The 26,827-nt window shown below is 50.0% G+C and overlaps 1 protein-coding gene across 1 annotated transcript in view; it reads left to right on the top strand.

Moving 5' to 3' along the window:
• The window catches only part of LOC129338030 (pro-neuropeptide Y), a 239,239-nt gene that overhangs the window by 40,638 nt on the left and 171,774 nt on the right, over positions 1-26,827 (top strand). Inside the window, exons 19-20 of the mRNA XM_054992095.1 lie at positions 3,356-3,481; positions 9,396-9,482. Of these exons, the coding sequence (XP_054848070.1) occupies positions 3,356-3,481; positions 9,396-9,482 (213 nt within the window). The remainder of the gene's footprint in view (positions 1-3,355; positions 3,482-9,395; positions 9,483-26,827) is intronic.

The raw sequence follows: 26,827 nt of genomic DNA, 5'->3' as shown, positions 1-26,827 counted from the left end.
ATGCTGTGGAAGCATGGATGATCATACCAGTATAAACTAGTCAGTAATCTAGTGGCAGCATACCAGCTGAAATTTGAAATGAGTTTTCAGGGACCACTCCCATGTATAACACATTAGAATAATCTAGGCTTGAGTTTACAGTGTTATGTATCAGCATAGCGATGTCAGTTCATGTGCTTAATATAGATAATAGAAAGTGCTTCTAACCATTTCCATAATTTGCTTTTCTAAAACTTCCAAATTCTCAGATATCAGCTGAAAACTCTGGTATTGTGGTTGCCAGCCTTCTGAAGAAAAATATGTCCTGTCCCTTTAGTAGAGGTTTAATGGGATATTACTTATCAGTGGATATTATTTACTGCCATACCATGGAAGTGTCAGCTGCCCATTTGAACATACTAAACCTCTATTAAAGGTACAGGACTTTTTCACCAGGCTTGTTGGCAACAACTAAGTATTGAACTGAAAAAAATTAGTTCACATTCCTAGAAACTAGTGTTGGACGTCGGTTAGACATGGGCACGAAACAGGAAAAAAACCGAAATGAGAGTTTTGTGATTCGTTGCTATCCACAAATCGTGAATCACGAAATTTCACAAAATTAACATGTTTACTGAAACAATTCGTTAGTTTCGTGATTCGTCAGAACCCGGGGCATTTCAGCGGCCCCTTCATACCCGGAGATGCCAAACTTTCAGGGAGACTTCAGCTGGCGCTCCTCCACCCACCCTCCCAGTTGGCAATATGTTGATCGGGAAGGTCATCGGGAAGGGTTGGAAGTGAATGACTGAAACGGGGACCAGGATTTGCTGGATCAGAGGAGGATGAAGGACTGGCTGTGGTGTGGAGCTGGGCCGGGAAGATGGAGTGAGGGATAGACGGCAGGCAGGGACAGTCCCAAGAGTTTGGGATGTGGAGGACGAACTGGATGTTTCTCCAAAATCCCACCATTCATCCTGAGAACAGGAAGTCTGGTTGGCCGACAGACCTGCCTAACAGGGTTTGGAGGAGTGAGATTGGTGTGCCCATTGCTACAGAAAGCCCACTTCCTTGGTTGCCTAGGGGATTGACCCCCCCCCCGCCGCCCAAGCTCCTGACTGTATAGGGGAGAATGGAAGCTCTCCAGATGGTTGGAAGAGCTGCCAGTCAAGGGTAAGTGGGCTATGATTGAGGTTTCCAATGGCAACAAAAGGTCTTGGCCTATTGTTTCCTAGGGAATCAATGGATCGGTGCCAGCCTGTCTGCAATTACGAATCGTTCATGAAGCTAATGAAACAGGCCAAAAAGACGTGAATTTCGTGATAATTTTGTGATAACCGCAGCCCCACAAAACACTGTTTTGTGATACAGGAAACAGCATGTTTAATGATGAAATTTGCTTCGTATTTCGATTTGTGCCCATGTCTATGGGTGGTATGATTGCCCTCCCCCCTCACCACACTACCACCTAACGTAACCTCTTTCATTTCTAGAGGCATAGGTAGGTTGTGTAGTCATAGGTTCGCTACCTATCTTGTCTGTAATTTACCAAGTACCCTGGTCCTTTTACATCCCAGGTCCCCACTCTCCTTCAGTTCCCTTATCAACTGTCCCTCAACCAGACAACTCCCTGAGCTATTGGGATAGGAAACTGAATACTTCTTCTCTCTCATGTTGCCCCATATAGATGTATATATGGGCCTAGGCTTGATTTGTTTGTGTATGAGTAACGTTTCTTCTCCTGAGATAATTCACTGTCAACCAGCAAGGATGAACAAAGAAGAATTAACTTTTAATTAAAACTTCAACCAACATTGGAATGATTCAGATACATGGATACGTTTGTTAACACATGAACTTTTGATTCCTAACTCTGCATTCTTCAAGGCCTCTCAGTTAGTCTTTCTTACAGCCAGCTTCTTGCTTATGTTCTTTCACTTACTGACTTAATCCCCATATCTCTCCTCTAACTGTCCCAAGTGTCAGTTTTCTCCCAATGTTCCATCAGCTCGCATTGGTTGCCCTCTGAGAGAGGCGGAACTGGACCTATCCATCACAAATGCTGAAATACCTGAACAGCTGAGGGCCTGAAAATGTTTTTTAATTGTGGAACTCCCAACTCTCCCCCCCCCATTTTCAGTATCAAGGTTACATCTTCCCTGTGGTTCTTTAAGCTTATTCATAGAGATCCACACCCCTGTTTTTGAAGTTCAGATGTGAAGTGGCGGTAAAGCAGGTTTAACCCTTTCATCCCTGTATAATTTTACAAATTTAAACCATTTTTAAAATGGTTTCTAGGCTGGTGTAATTAGGCTTTAAATGACTGGTGGAAAGACCTGTTATCTCCATTCTGTCTACTTTGTCCCTCAGTTTGACGAAATCAGGCTAAACGTAGTTTTTAGAGAGTATTTAGGGATTTGTGATCACCATAGTTGTTACAAAGAGGCTTTTATGCATTGTAAAGGCTGCTGGTTGGGATGGGGAAATGGTCTCAGCTTTGTGGATCCAGAACTAACCATGAACTTTCCTGGATTTTTGGGTAGGTCTAGAATCCTTCCCATCCCCACCCCCCTCCAGCTCTTTGTTGTGCCCGGTTTCACCATTGTATGAAATATAATATGTATTATTGCATTGCAGCAACCTGTTTCTTCTGTGTTAGGTCCAGAACATTTTGGGAATTGGAAGTAATGTTAATTGGTAGTATGGAAAGAAGTGAGCCCTCATCCATGGAAGCTTATGCTGGAGTAAAATGTTGATAGTCTTTTAAGACTCCTTTTTATTAATGATAAATCTATCCCTATAGTTTCGGAGGACATGCCCATGGGAATCTAGGGGAAAAAAGACATCTTTTCCCAGCCCTTCCTCACCTGAAGTGAGGGGGCAGGATTCTGTTAGCAGAGGTGTGTGAGAGAGAAACAGCAGTTACAGAACTGTGAGTTGGCTGAAGGTGAAACATTTGGCAGTGCATAGTTTTTCCCAAGAGAGCCAAAGCATGGTAGGAGGCCTGCTGCTTTATATGGTTACCTCTTTGCCTCTGCTTATGTTTGTATATTTGTAAATTAAACAAATTTTACAAAGACACGGTAAGGCATCAATACTTTCTTGCCCCAAGGAAGACAGTGTTGGCTTCTTGCTCAGAGATGCTAGGAACACGCAACATTTTAATAGTGACAATAGGATACAATAAATCCAAGAAGGAAATTATAGGTAAATATGTTGCAATTTATGTGAAGAGTGGGGCATTTGAGCTATGAGTATGGATGTAAGTCCTAGAACATGGTAACGGGTTGACATAATGCTGCTTTTAAAATTTTGTGTGTGGGGGTTGGGATATAATTTAGCATTCTAATTCATATCCAAATTATTTATTTCTCAGGGATACGTTGTGGATATGAATACAGAAACAGGAGTAATAAAAAGAGCAGCGGAGTATCACAAAGCCTGGAGAGAAATAAAGGAAGAATCTGGTTTAATGCAGTTATTGTTCCTGTTTTTATGCAGGGTAAGTTATGAACTTACTACATGTATATTCATCTGGAATTCTTTATATAAACAGATGTTTAAGTTGATAATTTCAGTGTGAAAGGCTTTCTCCCTCTGAGGCAGGAGGACATCTGTGGGTGTTTCCCACCGTCCTATCAGGGAGGCAGGAAGTTGAAACTTCTTCCTCTTGTAGGTGGGACCACCCCCTGGTCTTCAGTTCTTTTCCTGCCTCAGGGGAGAGCAGTTCTAGTTTAGGTTAGCTCTGCTACCTATACTTTCACTTTCTTTTTCTATCCTTTACCTTACTTCTGTCCATATCTTGGAGAGAGAAAGCTTCTATGGAGACAAGGGAGTCATCGGACTCCGAAGATTCCTTCATGGAGAGGGCTGAGGGCTGCCTCCCTGGAGCCGTCCTGCCGGCGGCGGGAGCAGACCCGACCGGCTCCGACTTGCCGCGCAGGCATGATCGGACCCCCGGTGGAGGAGTGTCACCTACAGATCAGCCCGCCAGAAAACGGCCCCGAACAACTGACCGGGAGCCGGAGAAAGCCGCGGGACGCAGGAGGAAGAGAGAGGTCAGCGGCGCAGCGGCGCAGGACTCAGAATCGGCGGGGAAAGCCGCAGACAGTGCTTTCCCGCCAAAACGCAAAGACGTGCTTGCCAACCTCCCGGCAGGAGATAGGCAACACGGAACAGCAACTCCTGCACAGAGTCTCAGTGCTGACACTCCTGAAGACCAAGTAAGTGCTGCTGCCTCTTCCTCTCCCTTATCCCCAGAGATGCTGGTGGCTATTAGGGACTCGGTCAGAGCTGCAATATTGGACCTCTGCAATTCAGACCAGCATAGTCCATCCTCCTCCAGAGCCACTGTGGTGCCCCAGGCTCCTAGTAGAAGTCCCCAGGGGGGCTCGTGGCCCACCAAGGCGGCCAGAAAACAGCCCCAGAGTAAAGTGCCAGACCCATCCCCCAGGTGGAGGGAGGAAGAGCAGTCCCTCAGTGAGGAATCTGAGGGTGGGGAATTTTTATCAGAAGATGATCAGGAGGCTGATGGTGATATTCCTGACCAGCCCAATAGACTTTTTCAGATGGAAGATTTCCAATATCTGCTATCAAAAACCCTCTCAGCTCTGGACTTAAATGAAGCCGAGAAGGGGGAGGAGGAGGAGGAGGCAAAGACTAAGGGACACAAGGCTAGGCCCAAAGGGAACAGGGAATTCTTCCCCAGGTCAGAAAGCAAAGCAAGAGTGTTCCCATTCCCTGAATTTTTTGAACATCAGCTAAAGGCTGAATGGTCCATGCCGGCAGCATGTAAGCAGGTCCCTCATGCCTTAAAAAAGATCTACGTGGTTTCTAACTTTGCTGATGAGCTGTTACAGGTACCCATCGTAGACGCACCAGTGGCAGCGTTGCAGTCTCAAGGTCTGCTTTCCGAAGATGGACATGGCAACATTAAGGATGGACTGGACAAGAAAGGTGAAGCCATACTCAAGAGAGCTCACGAGGCCTTAGCCACCTCCATCAAAGCGTCAGCCATCGCCTCCACGGTGTCACGAGCTGCAGTGGTATGGACAAGGAGACTCATCCAATTGCTCCCCAACAACAATAGACGACTGCTGGAGGGTGCCAACAGGATTCTCAAGGCCTGTACCTTCACGGCGGACGCCACTCTGGACTCTCTGTCCCTTACCTCCAGGGCCATGGCCTCTACCACCGCAGTCAGACGTCTCCTCTGGATTAGAACCTGGCCTGCAGATCTACAAGCAAAGTTGATTCTCTTAGCCTACCCATTTCAAGGGGGAAAACTCTTTGGGGAGCCCCTCGAGAAGGTCCTGGTGGAGACCAAGGACAAGAAGAAGTCCCTCCCACGTTCACTGAAATACACTCCGAGACGTTCGTATTCTTACCAGCCATTCAGAACCCAACACACTTTACCTAGGAACAGACAAGAACACAAGCGCGGTTGGGGCTCATCCAGAGGACAACCGAGATGAGGAAACTTCCACGCAAAATTTGGGAAATCTCAGGGTCTTCGCGGCAACAGACAGGATGCTGATGACAAGGGACCCCGGCCCTGACTCCTTGAACGTTCCGGTGGGGGGACGTCTGCTTCTATTCCAGCAGGCGTGGATGGACTCCAAGGTGGACGCCTGGGTTTCAGAAATTGTCTCAAGCGGTTACTTAATAGAGTTCTTCTCCCTCCCACCGGAACGGTTCCTCCGCTCACCTCTCAAGAAAGACCCTCTCAGGCGCGCTATAACTTCCCAGGCTATACAACACCTGATAGACATAAGAGCCGTTGAGCCGGTTCCCTCAGACGAGAAGGGGCGGGGCGTCTACTCGATCTTCTTTACTATTCCCAAGAAGAATGGGGATTGGCGCTCCATCCTGGACCTGAAGTATGTAAACGGGTTCATCAAGTTGAGACACTTGAGGATGGAAACTCTCCGGTCCATCGCGGAAGCCCTACAGCAGGGAGAGTTCTTGACTTCAATAGACTTAACAGAAGCCTATTTGCATGTACCCATTGCTCCCACCCATCGCAGGTTCCTCAGATTCTGCGTGGGGGACACTCACCTGCAGTTCAGGGCAATGCCCTTTGGCCTCGCGACAGCTCCGAGAGTCTTTACCAAGCTGCTAGTTGTTCCGGTAATGAAGCTCAGAGAGAGGGGCATCCATGTACACCCGTATCTGGACGACATTCTCCTGAGATCGACTTCGGCAGAAGCCTCGCGGGAAGAGACAGCATTCACCATCCAGTTCCTGGAAAGGCACGGGTTCCTTGTCAACCGGGCAAAATGCTCTCTGACGCCCTCACAACGGCTAGAACACTTAGGTCTGACGATAGACACGAGGAAGGGCTGTCTCTTTCTTCCAGAGAAAAAGAGAACCAAGACCAAGGCACTAGTAATGGATGTAGTCAAATCTCCTTCTTCCCCGATAATGGAATTATCCAAACTGCTGGGTCTCCTAGTGGCAAACTCGGAGGCTATGTACTGGGGATGGTTCCACACCAGACCTCTGCAATCCCTGCTACGACCGTTTCAATTCCACATTGCACAGAAAGCAAATACCAAACTCCAGGTTCCACAGACGGTAAAAGAAAGTCTTCTCTGGTGGACCAAGGACTCAAACCTCGGCCAGGGCAAGAGTTTTCTATTGCATCATCCGACGCAGATTTTCACGGACGCCAGCCTGTTGGGATGGGGCGCAATCCTAGACGGGATCCCAGTCCAAGGACGCTGGTCAGAGAAGGAGAGGAAACTCCCTATAAATGTCCTAGAGATGAAGGCTGTCCTGAGGGCATTGCATCACTTCGGCGGACGGATCTTTCGCTGCCACGTCTTGATCCGCACGGACAATATAGCTACCAAAGCATACATCAACAAACAGGGAGGGACCAGGTCGTCAGGTCTCCAAAGAGAAGCCAACCAGATCCTGATATGGGCGGAGAGAAACCTCTCTTCCATTCGAGCAGAGCACATCCGGGGAATTCTCAACACCCGGGCAGACTGGCTGAGCAGGGAGACCCTGCACCCGGGAGAGTGGACCCTCAAGAGGGACGTCTTTCTCCTACTGACGGACTACTTCGGAACTCCGAAGGTAGACTTGTTCGCCTCTCATCAGAACGCTCAGTTACCGAGATTTTACTCAAGGTTCTTAAATCCCAGAGCAGAGGGAGTAGACGCTCTCACATGCCCATGGCCAAGGACCCTTCTATACGCCTTCCCGCCGTTACCGACGATACCCAAGCTACTTCAACGGATCCGGGAGCAAGGGGCAACTGTGATTCTAGTGGCACCGTGGTGGCCCAGGCGTCCCTGGTTTTCCGATCTACGATGGATGTCAGTGGCATCCCCGGTACGTCTGCCAATATCCGCGGATCTGTTGCACCAGGGCCCTATCTGTCATCCCCACCCAGAATGGTGGTCACTGACAGGGTGGAAATTGAGAGGCGACGTCTCCAGCGACAGGGCTACGCGCCAAAGATCATAGATACCATCCTGGCTTCCAGAAAAGGCTCCACAATCAGGGTCTACAATTGTGCATGGAAAGCTTTCCACAGATGGTGCCGACGTAAGGGGGTGGATTCCCTCGGTCCCTCTCTAAATTCCGTCCTGGGTTTTCTGCAGGAGGGGCTAGACAGGGGACTACGACCAGCAACACTGAGAAAACAAATAGCGGCAATTGGTACTGTCGTTCAGGAGATTGACGGCATTCCCCTCGCGTCTCATCAACACATCAAGAGATTTCTCAGAGGGGCCACCCTGCTCAACCCTCCAGTGGTGCATCGTTTCCCGACCTGGCGTCTGAACGTCGTGTTATCAGCACTCACCAAGCCGCCATTTGAGCCTATCAAGGACATCGCTCTGAAATGGCTGAGACTTAAAACCATTTTCCTGGTGGCAATAACTTCGGCGCGCAGGATATCGGAGCTTGGCGCTCTGTCTATTAGGCCAGATCTGTGCATCTTCCACAAGGAGAAGGTGGTGTTACGGACTGATCCATCCTTCTTACCAAAGGCTTACTCCACCTTCCATCGGGCACAGGAGATCAACCTGCCGTCCTTTTGCCCCAACCCTAGTCATCCCAGGGAAAGAGAGTGGCACAATTTGGATGTCCGTCGGGCCATTAAGTCTTACATAATACAGACTGAAAAGATTCGCCAGACGGATTCCTTGTTCATAAATGTGTCACCGCCAAAACTAGGTCAGCGCATGTCGTCCTCGGCCATTGCCTATAACATCAAGTTGTGCATTCGGGAAGCCTACAAAGCCCTCAAGCTGGACATCCCTCCGGGAATTACAGCACATTCAGCGAGGAGTGCAGCCACCAACGCAGCGCTCAGACGTAACACATCGATTGACGACATCTGCAAAGCTGCCACCTGGACAACTATATCCACGTTCATTAAACACTATCAACTGCACACGTACGCGTCAGCGGCCGCGGCCTTCGGTCGGAGAGTTCTACAACATGTGGTCGAAGACGAAGATACGATCCCGCCCGGTCGATGAAGGACTGCTTTGGGAGCACCCACAGATGTCCTCCTGCCTCAGAGGGAGAATGGGCCTTTGGACACTTACCGTGAAGGGTCCTTCTCCTCTGAGGACAGGAGGACATCTGGCCCTCCCAGGATCTTCGTCTACTATCAAGACCACCGACCTCATACCAGTATTTTCTGATTCCACTGTGATTTTCTGTATGTGTGATTTTTCATCTGTTCCTAGTTGCCACTCTTCGGCACGTTGTGTTTTATCTTCTCTGTTTTCAGTTATTAACAAGTTGATATAGTTATAGATTACAGTTTATATGAAGGAGTCAACACTGCTGAGGGGAGTCACCCGAACTGAAGACCAGGGGGTGGTCCCACCTACAAGAGGAAGAAGTTTCAACTTCCTGCCTCCCTGATAGGACGGTGGGAAACACCCACAGATGTCCTCCTGTCCTCAGAGGAGAAGGACCCTTCACGGTAAGTGTCCAAAGGCCCATTCTATGCGAAACATAGAACACATACTATTTAAAATAACCCTCCCTGTGAAGGCTGTCCACCATCGTGTTTTAAATGTGTTGTTTTTAATGTACATAATTTTTTTAATTTTATTTTTAATGTCCACCCTGAGCCCGCTCACGGGGAGGGCGGAATAGAAATCTGAAATAAATAAAATAAATAAAAATAAAATAAATTCATAATGTTGTAAAAATATTATGTTGATTATATGTACTGTTTAAGGCTAACAAATGTTTTATGGCATAAACTTTAATGGATTGGTTATCATCTGATGAAGAAGGCTCTAGTCTGAAAGTTTATTCCATGACAGAGTTGCTAGTGATTGCTGCAACAGTCTACTATGGCTAGCTCACTGTAAGTTGATTTTGGAAACTGCAGTATTTTAACCTCTCGTCAATTTTCTCTTCAATTTTTTATTGTGAAGTGTGATCCATTGGCATATATGATGATCCCATATTATGCTGGAGAAAGTCTGGGCACGTTGCAGGCTAGCGTTCCTTTAACTCCAGATGTAAGTAATGTATATGATCTTTACCTGAAAATGCAGCTGAATGTTTCCTCTCCCTCCTCCCCGGTTCCACTCCACCTTTTGGTAGTCATGCATTCAGAAGTTGATTCATTCAGTGTCCGCTGTTTACTTCGTTGTGTAAGCAGTTGTTGTTCAGAACGGAGACATAATATGTATACATTATAGCTTGCTATCTGAATAGATCAATAAGTCATGCTTAGGGCTAAACATTGAACATCATAATTTTAAAACGTTAAACAAAGTATTGGAGTGTTTTCTGTAGATGCTTACCCCCAAGCTAAATATTAAATGCTTTGATAAATTGGTTTGTATTGCCTTTTTCAAAACGTAATGGATTTAAATACTGATAATTTTTATATAATATTTGATAGTTGGAATTAACTAGATTATTGCTGGAATTTCTCTGGCATCTTCATCTGTTTAAGCAAGTTCTACATCACATTACTCTTGATTTGTGTACTTCTAGGTCATCTAGGTCTTGGGCGCGGATGTGTATTTGAATATTTCTGGTCATATATATCTGAAAAATAGCTTATCACTAGTTTTCAGATATATTCGGACATTCAGAGTGATGTCCAAGGTTCTTGGAATACCAGTAATTGGGTCCTCCTAAATATTTCTAGGAATATTCAGTTATATCTGGGGTTGCATTGTGAGGCTTTTAGGCCTGTTCTTTTCCATTTAACAGGATCCTGGGCAACAAGGAGTGGGGAAGGAGGCAGCTCTCCAAGGCAATGGGATTAAACATTAAGGGGAGTATGAGAACTTTTTGCCAGGTCATGGAAGTTAAATAGCTAAACACTTCCTTCTCTAAACACTGCCTTCTTCTTCTGTGCCTGGATATCTTCAGGACTAGTCTGCCCACAGTGGACTTTATTTTAAAATATTATCTTAAGCTTTTCTGTCTCTTTTATTTTTGCCTTGGGGTAGGGGAGGTATTGTAGTGGCAGAGGGACAAGAACCTTTGTTTTCTTACTCCTTTAAAAATGTTTTCCCTTGTTTTTGTCTTGTGGTCCTTTTTAAATGGTTAAAAAGGCTTGAGATTTTACTTGGTTCTGTTCTCTTGGGGTCTGATTACATGAGACATTAAATGTGAGCTTGTGCGAGCTAGTTTGGAGGAAGCTTGTATTTAACATGTGACTGGCACTCATCTTCAGAATAGTGAATGGGGAAATAGGCTTCTGAGTGCATGTGCAGAGGCAGGAGGGACTTTGTGATTCCCACCCTTCTGCCCAGCATGTTTTTGCATGCAGAAAATGGCAGGGGGTGGAGGTGGGGTGGAGCTGTTGTAGAGACATGTCTCTGGGACAAGCAGACGGATTTATCTACGCGTGCACAGGCCTGCCAATCAATAGGTTCTATAGCTAAAATTCTTCTAGAGAGGGTCTAACCCTTCCCAGAGCACGTGTGGCTTGTTTCCCACCAAAACAACCTGCTCTCTGGGAGGAGTAATGCCTCCAACCCTCAGTTCCTCTTTTGCTGCCGGTTGGAGACGTTCTGTGCAATGATCCTCCATCAATTTCATTCTTTGTCTGGGAAGATAAAGAGAAAAACAGTCAGAATGACTGAAAAAGCCTTGTTCAGTGCAATACCAAGATGACAAGAACTGATGGGCGCTCGCTGTGTCTTTTCTGTTTGGGAGAGGAGCATAACAGTAGCCCGTGCAAACATTTCCAGACCTTCACTCCTGAAGCCAGAGCCAAAAGAGCTATCAGACTCAAGTCTATTTTATGGGAATGGGCACTGTCAGCTGTGACTAGTCCATCTGCTAAATCAGCCAAATCCTCTGCTCTAGCAGAGCTCGCCAATCAATCGGCTCCAACAAAGCAGACCATCACGCCTTTGGAGGCACTGAGCCACTCGGCTCTGACTGCAGCACCTCGTATCTGGAAGCATCATTCAACCCTGAGTGCACAATGCTTGTTGAATCCAACTCTGCCATGGAGCCAAATCTCAGACTCAGGCACTCCGAGCTTCAGACCCAGCATCGTCTGGGATTCGACAATGTTGTTCAGCTTCAAGCACTCCAAGCCCTTTGGCTTCGACTGCTGCTCAGATCCAACAATGTTCTGAATCTAGAGAGCTATTGGATGGGACAGTTTTAACTCTGTCGGTGACACCCACTATGATGGACCAAGATGCACCTTTGATCCTGGTGGGGCACAGATCCAAAGGAATGGAAGGTCCCCTTACAGACCCTCCAGAACCACCCAGAAAGAAAAAATCTAAACCAAAACATTCCAGATAATAAGAGGAGCTCTTATAGAATGCAAGTCATTGATTTAGAGATTAGGGACCTGGAGGTAGTGGACAACCCACGTACCTCTTTGCCCCATTAAACTCTCGGTTTACTCTTCGGGAGAGGAAGAAGAATTACCCTGAGAATCTTCCTACAGAACCCTTAGGGGTCATGAAAAGAATATGCACCAGGGTTATTGTGCACAGAAATGCCTAGTGTGGTACCAGGGAGTACCTCTATCTGTGGGAGTCAGCTGGGATGAGCCCTACAAGATGGAATCTGTGGGATTGGTTTTTGACTTGAAGTGTATTTGGTGATACACTCTGGATTGGGCAAAGTAAAAAACCAATCCTACAGATTCCATCCTGTAGGGCTTATCCCAGCTGACTCCCACAGATAGAGGTAGTCCATGGCATTCCACTTGCCTGATCTGGATCCAGAATTTTATATAGGAGAACAGTGCCCAAGCCTGTCTTCCAACCTGCCACCAGACAAGACTGAGAGAGACAAGGAGCCTATTTCCTCCTCGGATGATTTCCACCTTTATGCAGAACAAATGCTTTGGATGGTGAAATTGTTGGGCATAGATGTGGCCTCTTTGGAGTCAAGACCCAAGGACAAAATACTACAACATTTTTATTCTGGGGACCTACTTTTATTCGCGCGCCCTACAATTGAGGGATTTTTGGAATTAAAGTCTACACTTCGTCAGAAACTAGCTTCTATTCCCCCTATATCAAAGAGGTCCGAAGGGCTTTATAAGACCAAGGTGGATAAAAGTCCTTTTCTGTTCACTCATTCTCCTCCATCGCTGCTAGACATGGAGGAGATGCAATCAAGATACTGACAAGGTCACCACTCCTGTTAACAGAGATGGAAAGAAGTTAGACAGCCTGGGTCGTAAAGTCTATATGCCTGCAGCCCTCAACATTTGCCACCATTATAGAAGCTTATCAGTTCGTCCTCTGGAACAAGATGGCAGTATACAATGAGCATCTGCCAGGGGACCAAACGGTCCTAGTCAAAGTGATTCAAGAGAAGGCAATCAGGCTGTACAAGCAGCAGATAAATGCCAGGAGGCACGTAGCCAACTCTTCCACTAGAGCTCTAGTCTCTGCAAGAGTACTCAGTAGGCATGCATGGCTTTGTTCCACAGCTTTACAATTTGAGATGAGAAGCAGGGTGGAAAATTTGCCATTCAAGGGCGCGACACTATTCTCCACAAAGACGAATGAATATTTATCACAAAAACAAAAGGACTGACAGACCCTGAGATCCTATGAAGTGTTGCCATCCCAACAATTAAGTGCTTCCCCTTCTCACTCTGCGGCGGAGGACATCTTGAGTGATTCTCACCATCCAATCAGGGAGGCAGGAACTAATTTTCTTCCTCTTCCTGTTTGGTGTGTGGGACACCCTCTGTTCAGTTCTGTTCTTGCCTCCAGGGAGAGCAGTTCTTCAGCAGACTGCCTCTGCTGCCTTTTTTCTCTCTATCCTTTATTTACCTTTCTTCCTCAAACCATTCTTTACCTTACTTCTTAGTCCTTCTCCTTCTCCTCCCACTTCCTCTTCTTTTACTCCTCTTGCCAAAGAAAGAAAAGAGGACGGTATGGTCTCTAGAGAGTCATTGGACTCTGAGGAAAGCTTCATGGAGGAGAGTATGGGCTGTTCCCTTGGTCCTACTGGCAGCGGGAACAAGCCCAGCTGGCACCAGCATGCCTCTTAGGCTGCGCAGTTCCCCGGTGAGGTAATGGCCTTGGAAGAGATGCAGGCCTCTAAACAGCCCCATCTTTCACAGAGGGAGTTTGTTAAAACATCGCGCCTCAGTCAGCCAGCTGAGAACAGTGCCATCTGATGGAGCTCAATTTTGGCGGGAAACATCAACGCGATGAGTGATTTCTCGCCTAATCTCAAAGATGTGCTTGCCAATCTCCTGGCGGGAGAGACACGGCAGAAACATAATCCAGACACCCAGAGCTCCAGCAGATAAGCCCAGGAGGGCCATGTAAGAGTTCCCCCAAGCGTGTTTCCTCCAGAATTCCTATCAGCAATTAGACTGAATATGAGGGAGGAAATCCTGTCACTTTGCCAGTCAGAAGCACCTTGGTCCAGTAAAGATGCCAGGAATCTCCTCAGCTCTGGCGTCATGTGAATGTGCCCATGTCAACCTCCTGGCTGGATATCCTACCGCAGGCTTTTTCCCTTTGGATCTAGCCCTGCCTTTACAACAGGACTTTCCCTGTCAGATGGGTAATGTATAAAGGGCACAAACTTGCCTGTGTCTCTGAACCTTTTAACTTAAGACTAACCAGGAGGGAGGAAATATATATCTGCCGGGCTGAAACCTCTGTTAATAGTGGTGTGGTGTCTATCTCCTCCTCTTTCTTCCTCCATGAGTAAGGCTGTGGCTCGGTGGAAGAGCTTCTTACTTTGTATGCAAAGGATCCAGGTTTGTTCCCCATTAGCTCCAGTTAAAAAGATCAGGTAGATGATGGGAAAAACCTCTTCCTGACACCCTGGAGACCTACTGCCAGTCTGAGGAGATAACGCTGACCGATGGTCTGAGTCAGAATAAGGCAGTTTGTAATGTTTGTCAGTCAGGAATCCCCACGGAGCAGGGGGATCTCCCTCAGAGTCTGTAATTATACATGGGCATGAACAGCATTACGAATGCAAAACAACCACGAACAGCCCGATTGGTGGTTCGCGAACAAGCTCTTTGTGAGACCCCATTCTAGATAAGCAAGTGGTTGCCGCAAGCCTGTCTGTTGCGTTCGTCCACTGTTCGTGAAGCCAGATGGTCAAGCACCTTCAATCAATTCCCTTGGCAACGGAGGCAGGGACAGCCTGAACTCTGTCTGCACTTCTTCTGTCACCCTGGAAACCCCAATCTAAGCCCAGCTTAGCTTGATGGGCAGGTCTTCCTTCCAAGTGTTGAGCTCCAAATTGGTTACAATTTGTTACATGGGAGCAGACACCAGTGGGGAGGGAGGGGGAAGGGGGTGTTCTGTAGCCATGGGCACTCCATTCTCATCCCTGCAAACCCTGATAGGCAGCTCTGACTGCCAAACACAGACCTCCTGCATTGCTCAATGGGACCTGTGCTTATAAATAGCTGTGGGCTCCCAGGCTGGGTTTCACTTTCAGTGGGCAGTGGAGTGGGACAGAGCTCTTGCTAGGCTTTTGGGCGAGGGACAGGGAGAGTGCATTGGAGCTGGAATTTTTTCTGTGTGTGGTGGGATAGGGATCTATCCCCTCTGGTTCCAGGGTTGCTGCCAGGCCCTGGGGCCAAGCTCAGTAGGCACCTTGGCTAATGGCTCATGCTGATTATTATCAGCAGTTCCTGATCTGGTCACGTTTCTTGGAGTGCTGGGTTAGAGCTCTAGCCCCTTCCCTCTGGTTCCAGGGCTGCTGCCAGGCCCTGGGGCCAAGCTCAGTGGGCACCTTGGCTGCGGGCTCACCCTGATTATTATTAGCAGTGCCTGATCTGGTCAAGTTTCTGGAAGTGCTGGGCTAGGGCTCTAGCCCCTCCCTCTGGTTTCAGGGCTGCTGCCAGGCCCTGGGGCTAAGCTCAGTGGGTGCCTTGGCTAAGGGCTCACAGTGTTCTTTCCTCCTTAATTCGTTTGCTGGCACAATGAGGCTTCAGGCAGGGGCCAAGGGTGGTCGTGGGGGGGGGGAGTGCAAAGATTGTCCTGGTTGCCCCGCGGGAAGCAGTACTGGGTGGTGCTCGGGGGCAGCAGAACCTCCTGCTCCCCAAGATTCAGCTGTGGGGGCTGTGGAGGAGGCCGAAGACCTCTTGCTGCCGGGGGAAGAGGATCTCCTTAAACTTTTTGATGAGGAGGAGGGCCAGGGGTCTGTGGAGGAATGGTTGGGGTTCGATGAAACATCCACCCCGTCCCCATTCCAAACTCCCGGTGCTGTCCATGCCTGCAGTCCACCCCTCACTCCGTCTTCCGGCGCCAGCTCCGCAGCATGGCCTGTAACCCTTCGTCCTCCTTCTCTGGAACAGTTAGTGGACCACGGTTCAAACTCTCTGTATGGAGGTGTGGTGCGGTGCCGTGTTAGTGATGACCTGGTGTGCAGGGGCAATGAGCCAAAGCACCTGTCATTGACAGTCTGACTAGGCACCTGAAGACGCACCATCCGATCCTGTGGTCTCCATCCTCAGCCAGTGAAACATCTGGTGGGGGGAGACAGAGAGCTACCAGCTCCTCTGAGCCGGGATCAGTGGGAGGATCACCGGAATCCATACCAAGCAAGAAGCCTTGCCCCGAGAGTGCTGCTGGTGGGAGCGGAACGGTCAGGCAGGCCGCCCTTGGGGAGGTTGTTCCATCGGGGTTGGGCATAGTGCTGTTGAAAAGGGTGAGGTCAAGGGCTCAGGAGGCGTACATTTGTGTCATGGCAGCGACGATTGCCCTGCAAAGATTCCCCCTATCCGTTGTGGAGGGCTTGGGTTTCCAAACGCTGCTTCAGCACTTTGCCCCATGGTTCTCCATGCCATCACTGCGCACAGTTGGGTGTCGAATCGTGCCTGCCCTCTACCAGTCTGTGTGAGACATAGTGCTCAGGGAGCTGTCGGCTGCCAAAGGCCGTACAGTACACTTCACAGCAGACCTCTGGAGCAGCTGCCATCACAGCTACCTTGGCATCACCACCCACTGGTGGCAACCAGAGGACCTCCGCCACCCCAGGCCAAGAACTGGCACCCGGGAAAAGGTGCCATACTTGACACCGGGCTACAGGGTAGTTCTTCTCCAGGCCCAGGGGATGGATGATGTTCATACTGGGAAGAACACCACCACCACTGAAAAGGCAGCTCTGAGTGAGTGGATAGCCCAGGGGGGGAGGGTTTGTCCGTGGCTTCATGGTGACGGATGCGGGAAGCAACATGTTGGTAGCCCTGAAAGAGGCATCCCTCCCGGGCCTGATGTGCATGGTGCACAAGCTGCACCTGCTGAGGGATGTTCTTAGGCTGGGGAGACGCTGAGGGACAGCTGGGATATGGGAACCTTGTTCTCGCACCATCTGCTGGAGAGCTGCTGCCGCATCACTTCCCACTTCTCCCGCAGCATCAACTCTTCCCGTGAGCTGTTCCATAGGCAGGGGGAGGGGGGGACCCCGAGCACCAACTCTTCCAGGACCTGCCCACCCACTGGAACTCCACCTACGACATATGTCATTTGGTGGAGCAGAGGGGCCTGTTGCAGGACATTCTGCTATCCACTGACTTTTTGAGGAGGGGAGAGGAGCTGAGCCTCAGCTCCATGGAATGGAGAGTCCTTGCCCAGATGTCGCAGATGCTAAAACCCTTTAAGGAGGCCGCCGAGCTCTTGTGCGCGTACGAGGCCAGTCAGATCATCCCCCTGATCCACGGGCTCGACCAGTTCCTGGCCAAGGAGCTTGAGCACGAGAAAGCTGCTCCCAAGGGTCCGTGACTTTGTGAGGAGGATGCAGGCATGCGTGGCTGAGCGCTTGCATCTTCTGCGCCACGAGGTGCCGTACCAAATGGCCTCCCTCTGTGACCCCCAGATCAAGGGCAGCATCTCCATGTGGGCGGATCAGATGCAGGACTGGAAAAAGGAGCTACACACAGCATTACTCCATTTCCAGAAAGAGAAGACAGGATGGAGGGAACCGGGCAGGGTGAGCGGCAGGCGGCGGAGGGGGAGGGGGGAAGCGAGCCACGGCAGGAGAGACCCACCCAAATGGCCCCACTTGATCTTTGGGCCTGATCGGTGGGCTGTGTGGTTGGACGCAGCACAGTGGGCGCGTCTCTCGCAGTGCAGGACTTGGTGGAGGCTATGGTACAAGAGTACCTGGCAGAGCCCACCGAGGGCCCCCCCCCATTCCAACCCGTTGGAGTATTGGGTGAGTAAATCTGCTGTATCGCCGGACCTGCCCGTCGTGGCAACCCACATCCTGTCCTGTCCCACCAGCGTGAAGAGCAAGCGGGTGTTCTCCCACTTGGGAGACCTCCTCTGTCCCTGCCGCACATGTCTGCACCGGGACCTGCCACCGCTTTTGGATATGAGGGACTACCGTGGCACTGCTGCCACCTTTGGGCCTTCCGTGTCCTGCTCTGCAGTACGGCTGGTAATAACCCTTTGTCCTCCTCTCCCTGACAAGGTCCTGGACGTTCCCTCTTTCAATCTCTCCCTCTCTAGATGGAACCAATACGATCCTTCCCAACGACCTCTTCTGTCCTTCCCATCCCATCCTTTCTGTGAAGGTAGGAAGGTGGTTGCTGTCAGCTGCTGCCGCTTTTTGCCACAAGGGACAGCTCAGCTGCTGTTTCACATGTGGTCGTACGGTACCACATGGTGCCCCGTATCCATGGTGCCGTCTGTTTCCTCTGAGCAGGGGGGAAAGGGTCTCGGGGAAGGCAGGAAGGTGGATCATATCGTCTGCCGCCAATGTCCCGCGGCTCAGTGGGTTTCTCGGCTAATGGCTCACCAGCGAAGGGGTCTTCTTGGTCCTGCTCCGTGATGTGGCCGGTAAACCTTTGTCTCCGTCTCCCTGACAAGTTCCCGGACAGTCCCTCTTTCAACCTCGTCCTCTGTGGATGGAACCAATACGACTTTTCCGAACTACCTCTCCTGTCCTGCCCATCTCGTCCTTTCCGCGAAGGCAGGAAGGTTCGTCATGTCAGCCGCCACCGCTGTCCTGTAACTCAGTGGCTTTCTCAGCTCACAGCTCGCAAATGAAGGTGCCTTCCCGGTCCCGCTCTGCAATGCGTTTGGTAACCCTTTGTCCTCCTCTCCCTGACAAGTTCCTGGACCATCCCTCTTTCAACCTCTCCCTCTCTGGATGGTGTCCAACGACCCTTTCCCACAACTTCTCCTGCCCATCCCGCTCCATCTGCGAAGGCAGGAAGGTGGGTTATGTCAGCTGGCGCCACTTTTGGGCACAAGGGGCAGCTCAAAAGCTGTTGCTGATACAGTTGTGCTGCACGGTTCCGCCCATTCCATGCCACCTGCTGTCCCCTCTGAGCAGGGGGGAATGGGTTCCTCCCACCCTTTCCGTGAAGGCAGGAAGGTGGGTGCTGTCTGCTGCTGGTGGTTTTGGGCACGAGGGGCAGCTCAGGAGCTGTTGCTGATATGGCTGTGCCACATGGTGCCCCTTATCGATGGCACCTGCTGTTTCCTCTGAGCAGAGGGGGAATAGGTCCCGTGAATCTCGTCCTTTCTGCGAAGGCAGGAAGAGGGGTGATACTGGCGGCAGCCTGCCTGTACTTCCTGCACCGGTAAGCTGTCTCTGAATGGTGTGGATTCTGTGGAACTGCCGTCTTCTCTAGGGTACGCTGAATAGACTGCCATGTCTGTGACGGCAGGCTGGTGGGTGATGTGGGGGGCAGCCCACATCTCCCCACGTGGCCACCTACTTGTCTGCCCACAATCCCCTTTCCTAGGGGAACTGATGCCTCCCCCATGACGGGCGGGTGGAAGGCATCCTCCACCGCCTCAACAGCCAGCACATGAGCCTCCGCTTCTACATCTTAGGGGTGGGCCCCACCTCCCACCCTTGGTTCTTCCTTTCTAACTTTCTAATGATGTGTTAACGCAGATATTTATGCAATCCACGGTTCTCTAATATGCCTGTACACGGTATCTGTATTCAGTGTATCCATGCATCCCTCTATCCTATATACCTATCTCATACAGCTATGCACCTGTCTATTGAGAAACCTATCTATCCCATGTACCTAAATGTCCAACGCTCCATGTCCAGCCGGTGTGTTTGGGCGGCAACAGCCTCTGCACCACGCGAGGTGTGGACAGCAGCATATGCCCCAATGCCATGATGTCCCCATCTGGTGGACGTATGTTGGTGTCTCTGACCCACCAGGGTGTGTGTTTGTGTGTGCAAGGCCTCCGCGTATGCCCTCATGCCTGGCTGGAGGGTTTTCTTTGCAGACTGTTGCTGGGTCATTTGGTTATGTGGCGGCCACCGACATGACCCACATTACTGCCTTGGTAGAAAGTATCCTTTAGGAGGCCTGGTAGGTGGGCACATAGGGGGTGCCGCCGGCTAGCGTCCACACCCTCTGCCTCGCCCAGCCTGCCAGCCCCGGCAGCCGATGACATCACCCACCGTAATGCCTTGGCAGGAAGTAGCCTCTGGGAGGCTGGGCAGGCGGGCACATAGGGGGTGCCACCAGCAAGCAGCCACACACCCTGCCCCCTAGGGGTGAGGCGGCCTACCACCACCTCCCCCAGCCCGCCAGGCCCAGCAGCCGCTGACCTAACTCACCTTCCGGCCTTGGCAGAAAGTAGCCTCTGGGAGGCATGGTAGGTCGGCATATAGGGGGTGCTGGTGGCGAGCAGCCATACACCCTATCCCCTAGAGGGGAGGCGGCCCACCACCGTCTCCTCCAGCCCTGCAGGCCTGGCGGCTGTCGATATAACCCACATTACTGCCTTGGCGGAAAGTAGCCTCTGGGAGGCCTGGCGGGGTGGGCACATGGAGGTTACACTGGCGAGCAGCCACACACCCCACCCCTAGAGGGAAGGCGGCCAGCCACCGCCGCCCCCAGCCCGGCTGCCACCGACCTAACCCACCTTCTGGCCTTGATGGAAAGTAGCCTCTGGGAGGCCTTGCGGGTGGGCACATGGGGGTGCCGCTGGTGAGCGGCCACATACCCCACCCCCTAGAGGGAAGGCGGCCCGCCACTGCTTCCCCCAGCCCGCCAGGCCTGGCGGCTGTCGACGTAACCCACCTTAATGCCTTAGCGGAAAGTAGCCTTGGAGGCCTGGTGGGCGGGCACATGAGGCGTGCTGCCGGCGAGAGACCACACACTCCGTCCCCTAGAGAGGAGGTGGCCCGTCACCGCCTCTGCCAGCCAGCCAGGCCCGGCAGCCGCCAACATCACCCACCTTAATGTCTTGGTGGAAAGTAGCCTCTAGGAGGCCTGGCGGCCGGGCATGTAGATGGTTCCTCCAGCGAGTGGCCAAACCCCCCACTCCCTAGAGCGAAGATGGCCCGCCTTCAAGTCCACCACTTGTACATAGGGCCCAAGTCAACTGGTGGTTCCAATTGTATCAAATGAGTTTCCTGGGGCCATCGGATTTGGAACGTATAACTCCAATCCGTATTGCAATCTTGACCAAACTTGGGTGATGGCTGGAGGAGAGCCTGCTGAACACTCCCTGTGAATATGGGCTCTCGAAGTCCAACGGGGGCCATTCTGGCCCCCACGAACAACGAACACCTAATATGTTCATTAATGGTTCATGCTTGTTATTGTTTGTCTGTGTGTCGACGGCAATGAACAGCATGTTTGGTTTTTTTTCCCGTTCGTGCCTGTGTCTATCTGTAATGACAAGGAGAAGGATGTGGAGGAGGAGGAAATATCCCTACCAGAAGTCAGCCCAGCTGACTCGGCAGAATGTGAGGTCTGACTGGCAGAATCTGAAGTCTGCCAGTATTTACTACCTAAGACATTCTCAGCCTTAGGGCTGTAGAAATTACGCTTGGGGGAGTAGGACCCTTAGACTGGGAGTACCATATCTGACCCAGGGAAACAAGAGTCTCTTCCTAGCGAAGGTTCTTCAGAAAAAGTCCTCCCATTTCCAGAATATCTGGGGAGACGGTTTAAGGCTGAGTGGTCTAAACCATAAGCCAATTAACAATCCCCGAACTTGTTCCGAAAAAAAACCCTGTACTCACTATTTTTCTTTGCTATGAGTTGTTGCAGGTACCTGCGATCAAAACTCCAGTGGCTGCACTGCAATCATCTGGGCTCCAGTCAGAGGATGGGCAAGGATCAGTCAGACCACTTAGACAAGATGTGTGAGGCCATACTAACAAGCTCACGAGGCCGTGGCCATGGCTATTAAGGCTACAGCTGTTGCCTCAATTGCCTCCAGAGTGTCAGGAGTATGGGTCCAAAAACTGATCCAACTCCTCCCGTACAAGAGTAGCTGCCCCCATTGAAGGGGCAAACAGAAATGTAAAGCCTAATACCTTCAAGACAGACACCATCCTGGATACATTTATCTTTTCTTTCAGGATTATGGTCTTGACAGTAGTAACAAGTTGGCACCCTTGGCTAAGAGCACGGCCAGCATATCACACTCTAAAAATATCATCCTGGCTTACCCCTTTCAGAGAGACAAGCTATTTGGGGATGCCCTGGGAAAGGTCTGGGATGAGATCCAGGACAGAAGAATATGTTGCCAAACAGTCTGAGAGGCGATCCATTGGCCCTCAGCCTTTTTATTCACAACACACTCTACTAAGGTCCAGACGATATTCCAAATAGCCATCCTGGGGTTAATCTAGGCAGCCCTTTAATAAGGAGGATCTTTTCAAGACCCCACTTATAGTGTAGTGGTTAAGTAACTGAACTATGATGTAGTACTCTGCGGGTTCAAATCTCACGCCATGAACTTGCCACATGGCCTTGGGTAAACCAGTCCTCTCAGTCCCAGCTCCCCAGCTGTATCGTGGGGATAACGCTTACCTTCTCCCAAGATCAAACAGACAGTTCTCCACACATGGAAAGAGATCCAACCTTAATACCCAGATCTCTAAGTCGGGACTCACAAGCTGTCCCTGTGAGAGGCCAGCTACTCTTTACCATCCAGCCTGGGTTGACACGCAGGTAGATCTTAGCAATAGTCTCACAAGGCTATTCCATACAATTCGAAAGCTACCCACCAGAAAGTTTTTGTCATCTCTCCCCTACGCAAAATCTTAACCCAAAAGGTAATTCAACACCTTCTGGGCATTCAAGCAGTGGAACATGTTCCCCACAGTGAAAGAGGGTCTACTCAATCTTCTTCACAGTCCCTAAAAAGAATAGGGACTGGAAGGCATTATTAGACCTCAAGTTTTTTGAACAAGTTTATCAAATTGCATCACTTCTGAATGGAGACTGCGCTCAGTCACAGTGACCAGTCAATCAGAAGAACACATGACATCTACAGAACTCACAGAAGCATACCTCCATGTACCAATTCTGACAGCCCATCAACAATACCTAAGTTTTTATGTGGGGGAAAAAAATCAGTTGGCAGTTCTGAGCCATCCCCTTTCGGCCTGTCCACCACGCCAAGACTATTCACAAAACTCATTATCAACCCCATATTTCTCAGAGACAGGGGTATTCATGTTCACTTGTACCCAGACCATCTCCTGATCAGTTCAAGCTCAACGAGAAAATCTCACAACAACACTCAATTCACCATTCAGTTCCTACAAGCTTGAACACCTGGGTTTGATCACAGTCACCAAAAGGGCTTTATCTATCCCTCGCTAAAGAAAAGGTCAGGAAGTCCAAACAGCTGGCTGAGACTGTTACCAGCGTGCAAAATCACTTCTCACGACACTACTGAAACTGATGGGTTTGCTAGTGGCCAAGTACAATGCAATACCTTTGGGGTCGTTTATAGGCAAGACCAGACCTTTCTCAGATCTCGTTAACAACTGATCATGGAGAAGACAGATGTTCCCATTCAGGTACTACTTCATATCAAAACCAGTCTGAGCCAAGGTCATCAACCCAATGCAAAGCAAAAGATTCATGACCCCTCGAGAACAACAAATATTTACAGATGTAAGAATCACAGGTTAGGCATGTCTTCCTATCAATGTCTTAGAAACGTGAGCCCTGTTCCAGTTCAGAGATCTGTATGGACAAGGTTGCAGACAAAACATATATAAACAAGCGGGGGATCCAAGACCTCGAGGCGGCACAAGGAAGCAGCAAGGATACTTACCAGGGAGGAAGGTCACCTAGCCTCAATCAGAACTGAACACATCAAAGCATATCCAATGTCCAGGCAGACTGGCTGAGGGTGCAACAGGGCAATAGTCCCTTAAGAAAGATCTCATCCAGTGGATAACATCGCACTTCACAACACCTCATGGACCTGTTTGCGTCCCAACACAGCCATTGACTACTGGGGTACATGACAAGGTTTGTTCTACCCACAAACAGATGCCCTGACATTGCAGTGGCCATTAGGCTTCCTCTATGTATTACCACCCTTACCAGTAACAGACCATGCCTTTTCACCCTCCAACAGATGGTGATATCTCCACCTCTCATCCTGCCGAGCTCTCCGGTCAAGTTACAGCAGGGACCGATTTGGCCTTTTCATTTAGACTTACTCTGCTTAACCATGTGGAAATAGAAAGGAACACCTTCCTAAGATGGGGACACTCTTCTAGCATTCAGAAAACAGTTCGTGCTCAGAATTTACAACAACTATTGGAAAGCCCTCACTCAATGGACATTTTACACAGCCCTGACAAAACATCCATTTGAACCGGTCAAGGACGTTCCCCTGAGAAGGCTGAGAATGAAGACCATCTTCCTCATTATGTTTGTGTCTGCCAGAAGACTGTATCTTTCACAATGGTAAGGTGATACCTCGTACTGTCTTCCAAAAGCGTATTCCAAATTCCATAAGTTGGAAGAGATAAGGCTACTATATTTCTACTTGTACCCTAAATAGACTAGGGAGAGGCTGTGACAGAACCTAGACGTCAGAAGGATGTTCAAGGCCTATCTGCTCGGAACAGTGCAATCAGAAAGTCAAATATATCTCCCCTCCATTTGGGGAAGAAAATGCCTTCAGCAGCGGTAGGTGCCAATAGCAAAACATACACGATCGAAACTCCTAAAACTTTCTTCATAGAGGTTCCTTGTGGAATACCAGCTCACTCTTTGAGGAGTGCTACTACCAGTGCAGCATTACACAGGAACACTTCAGTAGAAGAAGTCTGCAAGTCTGTCTCGACCTTGGTAAGATGCTACAAATCAAATCTATATGATTCAGCGGACACAGATTGTAGTAGAAAAGTACTGCAGCGCATGATCTTGGACGAAGACCACATCCCACCCAGAAACTGGAAACTGCTTTGTGAGCACCCAAGATGTCCTCTGCCTCAGAGAGAGAACGGACCTTTGGACACTTACCGTGAAGGGTCCTTCTTCTCTGAGGAAAGAAGGGCATTTTGCCCTCCCCGGGTCTTCGTCCTCCTTTACTCTGCTGCCTCATTCTTCTACCTCCTCCGGGTTATGCTTTATTTACAGTACATGTTAACGCAACGGGTGGGTTTTTTCTCTCAGTATTGACAGTTGCTGAATGATGAATTCAATGTTACTGCTTTGTGAAGTCACCTGAACTGAAAAAAGGGTGTCCCACACAGCAGACAGGAAGAGGAAGAAAGTTCCTGCCCCCCTGATTGGACAGTGGAAATCACCCAATCAGTCCTCCTTTCCTCAGAGGAGAAGGACCCTTCACGGTAAGTGTCCAAAGGTGCGTTCTATAAGCAACACTTACAACAGCAGCACAGGGGCTGTTACCCCAGATATCATCCCTACCAACACCAGTAGCCTTGTAATTGCCAAGCCCCTACCAGCCAAGGGCAATATCAAAGGCACAAGCCTGCTAGTAAACGAAGACAAAGCCAGCTTGGACGGGCTTCGGGCTTCACTGGAGATCATTGTCAATCTCTCCCTTAGCTCTGGGTTTTTTTCCTGGAACATTGAAGGAGGCGGTGATGCGGCCCCTACTGAAGAAACCATCCTTGGACCCCACTGATCCGGTCAGTTACCGCCCAGTTTTGAACCTCCCGTTCCTGGGTAAGGTGATTGTGAGGGCAGTAGTGGAACAGCTCCAGGTATTCCCGAAGGATTCCTTGGTCCTGGATCCATTTCATTCCGGCTTCCACCTTGGCCATGGGACAGAAACCGCACTGATTGCCCTCACAAACCATCTCTGCAGGCAGCTGGATTGAGGCGAGTTGGCACTGCTGGTTTTATTGGTTCTTACCGCAGCATTCGACACGATTGACTATGAACTTTTGGCCCACTGCCTCACCAATGTGGGGATGGCCTTACAGTTGCTAGTCTCTTTTCTTCACAGTTGGGGACAGAGGGTGGCGCTAGGGGAGCAGTTATTGCCACACTGCCCTTTGGTGTGTGATGTCCCTCAGGGGGCGATACTCTCCCCAATGTTGTTCGACATCTATATGCACCCCCTTACCCAGCTGGTGTGAAGTTTCGGGTTGGGATGTCATCAATATGTAGATGACACCCAACTTTGTTGATGGGCGGCCGGCCAGATACTGCCCTGGATGATCTGGCTAGGGCTTTGGAGGCTGTAACTGGATGGTTAAAGCAGAGCAGACTGAAGTTGAATCCAATGAAGACAGAGGTCCTGTACCTGGGCCATGGGCTATCAGGTTCAGGGATCTGGCTCCCATCTCCTGATGGGGCACTGCTCATGCCCACTTCAACGGTGAGGAGCCTGAGTGTAGTCTTGGACGCCTCCTTGTCTATAGAGGCTGAGATCATGGCAGTTGCCAGATCAGCAGTTTACTATCTTCGCCAGATCAGGCAGCTTGCCCCCTACCACTCACCCTGCGACCTTGCAACAGTGATCCATGCAGTGGTAACCTCCAGGCTGGACTACTGTAACTCGCTCTATGCTAGGCTGCCCTTGGGCCTGCTCCAGAGATTACAGCTGATCCAGAATGCAGCGGTGCAGCTCTTGACCGGGACGCAGTTCCAGGTCCATATGACACCTGGCTTGCGCCAGCTGCACTGGCTCCCAGTAGAGTTCCAGATCAGGTTCAACGTGCTGGTCTTGACCTTTAAGTGGACTGGGACCAGCATCCCTTCAGGGCTGTCTCTCACTATACCCCAGAGGGCACTTCGTTCAGAAGGGAAACATCTTTTGGAGATCCTTGGCCCCAAGGAGATCCGTCTTGCCTTGACTAGGGCCCAGGCCTTCTTGGCCCTGGCCGCAACCTGGTGGAACTCTCTGTCTGAGACAACTCAGACCAGGATCTTTTAGCATTCTTCTGGGCCTGTAAGACAGAGATGTTCCACCAGGCTTTTGGTGGTTGAGGCGGGCGGGCCTCCTCTCGGCCTCCAACTGAGGAGGGGGAGACTCCCCCCCTCCTGGTGTTTAGCTCATTGATGTGTATTAGCCTCCATGTCTAATAAATAAATAAAATAAAACAAAGTGTCTCCCTTTCAGGGAGCAAGGAGTCTAGCCAAAGCCAGAAGCAATTTTGACTAGTACAGGAGAAACTTGTTACCTTCAGTGATAGACTGATCCACTTTTATGCA

This window comes from Eublepharis macularius, chromosome 11 (assembly GCF_028583425.1).
Source record: "Eublepharis macularius isolate TG4126 chromosome 11, MPM_Emac_v1.0, whole genome shotgun sequence".
Classification (NCBI taxonomy): Eukaryota; Metazoa; Chordata; class Lepidosauria; order Squamata; family Eublepharidae; genus Eublepharis; species Eublepharis macularius.
The sequence above is the reverse complement of the archived record's forward strand: the minus strand, read 5'-3'. Positions and strand labels throughout refer to the sequence as shown.